The 4724-nt window shown below is 41.5% G+C and overlaps 1 protein-coding gene across 1 annotated transcript in view; it reads left to right on the top strand.

Moving 5' to 3' along the window:
- Positions 1-4724, top strand: part of LOC145488021 (uncharacterized) — a 6624-nt gene continuing 1900 nt past the window's right edge. The window contains exons 1-2 of the mRNA XM_081466784.1: positions 1-593; positions 1276-1299. Coding sequence (XP_081322910.1) covers positions 539-593; positions 1276-1299 — 79 coding nt within the window. The 5' untranslated portion in view covers positions 1-538. The remainder of the gene's footprint in view (positions 594-1275; positions 1300-4724) is intronic.

The raw sequence follows: 4724 nt of genomic DNA, 5'->3' as shown, positions 1-4724 counted from the left end.
ACAACTGACAAAAAAAAAACTATTAAAATTACAGTTGTCCGCGGTTTACATGTTTCGAACACTATTTTCAAGGCAAAAGTGAAAATATCGAAGTGACATAAAAATTTGAAACGGTATTGACACTGTCTCCACAAGACTTGACTATATAGTATTTTGGTCTCATAAATCTTATAACATACGATTACCTTCAGTGAAAATTTTCAGAAACATTGGCTTGAATATTAACTGGTTTGGAGTGTTTCTTTTTTTTGTTTTTTTTTCTTTCCATCTAAAATTAAATTGGTCGGGAATCAACCCGGAAGCTAAATGAATCTTTTTTTAAACTTGGCCCTCAAAAAGAACAATTGATGCTTTATTCAATGCAGTTCACTGAGTTTCAAATTCATTGAAACATTTGAAGTCCGCTAATTTTTACCCTCGGACTAGGAAACTGCCGGGCTGAATTTCACGCTTGTAGCTTTAATTTGCACATTTCTGTATATTATGTATTCATAAAACGCTGAAGAATTATTATTATTTTTTGTCGCAGGCATAAAAGATGATTTCGACGATAATTCTCCAGGCCATTGTTCTTTTTGGCACAGTACAGACAAGTAAGCCATTCGCTCATTTAATCTTTGTGCGGTTGTGTTTGGTGGTTTTGTGTTCCCTGTGGCCGTGAACGTCTTGTTTAAAACTGCCGGTTACCGTGACAAATTCATGGCCTATGACAAATTAGAGCTCCTGTATTTTAATGTTTGTCTTGCCATGATATTAACCGCCACATTCTCATGACAATCATTCAGATCTGCGATGAAGCAGAATTCTGTCAAACACAATGGACAATACAGTATCATAGAATTGTTTATATCCAAGCCCTCATGAAAAACTGACTCAATTAATACTCATGATTAGTTACAGTAGTTAAAAAACCGTTTTTGATCTTTTACAACATAATTGGCTGCTACCAGCAAAGGTCGTAGATTCCCTTGAAAGTTACCCTTGCAGTGGGTTCTCGTGTCTTAACCCAGTTTTATTAATTGACTAAACGGTATAGTCACCCGGACAAAACACTGAAAACAATTTTTAAGCCTGTCTTCATTCATATCATGATCACCTTCAAATTTTGCCGTATCTCGGTCACAAGTTTTCTATCAAGTTGTCATGTAATAGATTAAGCATTATATATAGAACGATATCTAAGTAGATCAAGATCTGAAGGTTTTAACAATTTCCTCGGAATTGTTCAACTTTGTTTTAGTTTGAATTTAATCCAAACTTTATGATTACTTTCAGCGCCTACCGGATCAGCCATAAATAGTAAGTAAATATCTCGGCCTTTATTACCACAGGAAAAAATCTTAATTTTTTTTTAACAAAAACCTCAAACAAGGGATAAGGACAAAATCATCAAAGTTCGTGGCCATGTGCGTTGAACTCGGTTTTCTGCTTTTCATACCAAAACGGTTCAACAACAATACAACCAAGGTGGCTGTACATCGTCTTGACGCACACGTATTTGCAAGACTTCCGGGGAGACCTGTCACGCATTTCGTGGAGTGAGTATAACCTCTATGAACACCCCAAGGAAGCAAGCTCTTGTCTACTTTTCTGCTTGTTTGGCTCATCCTGTTGCTTGTTGACAGTATCCGCAACAGTTTCCTTGGGTATATCTTGTTTTTTCGCTTAGTTCAGACCAAGCATTCTAAAAGGTACAGAAAGTTCAGTGCTCGGTTCCGCAACTTTCCTGATGCTTTTCGAACACTGGCTCTTAGTACTTCGCCATCTTTACTAGAATGAGCTTTCCAATAATTCCTAACTTGTTCCATGTATCTTGTGACGAACTTTCTTTCAGAAGTACGATATCTCCCTTTGCGGCTTAATTTGTAAGTTGGGTTCTATGAGCTTTTAAGTATTTCTTGGTTGTTTCACGCAGACTCAATACGAATTCGTTTGACCACAGTTTCCAATTTCCAGGCAGTCCAGTCTTACGCCTGATTTAACACTAAAGCTTTCAGTTAAGTCTCCCTCATGAAGAATACGGCAGTTTGTCCCCTCATACGTGTTCTTAACAAGTGATATGATCTTGCTAGGGATTCCGTAGTTCACCATCAGGTCCCACAGGACATTTCTGTCCAGGTTATTGAAGGCTTTCTCGTAGTCAATGAAATTTATACAGAGTGCCGTCCTCCATTCAAGCGACTGCTCCACGATTATGCGCAGGGTAGTTATTTGATCTGCTGTTCATCCCATCCGCGGCTTCCCTCGTTCGTTCCAGGATTATACGATTCAAGATCTTTCCAGTGGTTGACAGGAGCATTATTCCCCTATAGCTCTTGCACAAACTAAGGTCGCCTTTCTTAGCTAGCTTAACCAGGACCCTCTCTCTCCATTCTGATGGTATCAATCCTGATCCCAGATCTTTATCAGAAGGCCATGTAGCATGTTCACTGAGGTACTGATGTCGACTCTAAATACCTCCGCAGGGATGTTGTCAGGACCTGCTGATTTGTTGTTCTTTAGGGATTTGATCGCTTTTTCAACTTCAGCCCTGGTTGGGGTTTCACAGCTTATATCGAGTTCCTGGTTAGCTGGTAGCAGTATTGGAGGTTCTATTGGGGGAGGCCTATTGAGGAGCTGTTGAAAGTGCTCTACCCATCTTTGTGTTGCTCCTCTGTTGTTATTAGTAGACGGCCATTTAAATCCCTAATTTGGTTTGTTGCCTTAAACTTCCTTGAGAGTTACTTAGTTGTATCATAAAGTATCTTCATGTTGTGTTGCCTAGCTGCAGCTTCTGCTTCTTTTGCTAAGTCATCAATGAACTTTCTCTTGTCCTTCCTCACACTTTTTTAACATCCTTGTTTGCTTCAGTGTACTCGTCATGGGCCCTCTCCTTTTGCAGTCTTGTGCGTACCCTGTTGAGGTTCTCTTTCTTTAATCTTTTCAGGATTACCTTTGAGATGGTGTCTTTTGATATCCAAACTTTGCTATGTTGTTTCTTTCGCCCAAGTATTTCTTCGCTTGCTTCTATCCATACCTTCTTCAGGCTATCCCAACTTTTGTCTATTGGATCTCCTGGGTCCTGCATATCTTGGAGGGCTTGGTATTTATTCCTGGTCGGAAAAGAAAATTGCTGGGCAATAAAGGGATCTTTCAGTGAGTTGATGTCGTATTTCACTCTACTTGCCACGTATCTACCTGATTGTTTCAGCTTAAGTTGTAGTTTACCCACCAGGAGGTGATGATCCGAACTAGCATCTACTCCCCTCATCACCCTCACATCCAGCAGTGTTCTCGTAAACTTTCTTGATATGTAGAGGTGGTCTATCTGGTTTTCAGCGGTATAGTTGGGTGAGACCCAATTGGCTTTATGTATTCTTTTGTGCGGGAAAACGGACCCTCCTATCACCAGTTCATGCTCGGCACACAATTGAATCTGCGAACTTTTCCCCATTATTGTTCATGTCCCCTAGTCCATGTGTACCCGTGACTTTGTCATAGCCGGTGTTACAGCTTCCAATCTTGGCGTTCACATCGCCCAGTAAGATGGTCAGTTCATTCTGTGGTCTTTTGCTGCCCAACACGCTTTTGAGTTTTTCATAAACCTGGTCCATTACCTCATTACTAGCCTCATTTGTAAGTGCATAACACATGATCAATCGAGCGAGGATCTTTTTTTGTTTCGTTCTAAAAGTGGCTGTCCTAGAGCTTACTGGCTGCCAACCAATGAGAGCCTTCTCCGCCTGCCTAGATAGCATGAATCCTACCCCTTCAGTGTGTGGTGCCCCATTATGGGTATGACCAGAGTATAATATCAGCTCTCCTGTGGAGAGACGGAATTGGCCCGTTCGAATCCATCTTGTCTCTGCAATCCCAAGAAGGCTGATGTTATGCCTCTTCATCTCCATCGCAACTATGGATGCCTTTCCCTGTTCGTACATCGTTCTCACATTGCAAGCTGCAATTACTATGTGCTGTTTTGAAGAAAGGAGAATCGATCGTGTAGGTATCCGATGTTGCTGGCTTTGCCTACGCGACGTCATGCGCTGACAGGGTGAACTCCCTCCCACAAGACAGCTGATGCATGTTTGGTGCTTCATCTGTGTTTCTGTAACAGTGGTATTTTCACTGGGTGGGGTTGTTAGCCCAACGCTAAACCCCCCAATAACCTGGAGGGCGGTGTATTTTCTGTCAGAGTGCCATCCCTTAGCCGTGGGTTCCGGTCATTAAGGCGCCGGAATCTCGCCTTCCACCATTTCCACTCAGCTGCAGCAACATTGCCACATTACCAAGGTTACCAGAGCCTATGATTGCGGTGGGCATTTCTTAGTATTTATGAAGCGCACCTGATGGCCTCAGTACGCTTCACTGAAACCCCTTACCAGGCTTCAACCCTGACCTTTCTCTTTGTCACATTCAAATCTTTAAGCGGTTTTGGACCAGAAAACAATGCCTCAGTAGTAGTTAAGGCTTCACTGACCAGAAAAAAGGACCACATGCTCAACAGGATGTGTACTGTCATCTTTGCTGGAACATTTTCTATCAGCATTTTCTCAATTTGTGATATATTTGTACAAGTTATTTCTGAGCAGCCTAACAATCCATTTATCATCATCCCCTTTCTGGTGAGTTAGGTGAGTTATTGCGTCTTTGAGTAACTTGGACATGATCGGGGATATGAGTATTTTTGCAATGACATCCTCCACCAGGAGAGAGCCGGAAAGTGCACACAAAAAAAAGAAAAA

Source organism: Orbicella franksi, chromosome 5 (genome assembly GCF_964199315.1).
Source record: "Orbicella franksi chromosome 5, jaOrbFran1.1, whole genome shotgun sequence".
NCBI classification, from domain to species: domain Eukaryota; kingdom Metazoa; phylum Cnidaria; class Anthozoa; order Scleractinia; family Merulinidae; genus Orbicella; species Orbicella franksi.
The sequence above is the reverse complement of the archived record's forward strand: the minus strand, read 5'-3'. Positions and strand labels throughout refer to the sequence as shown.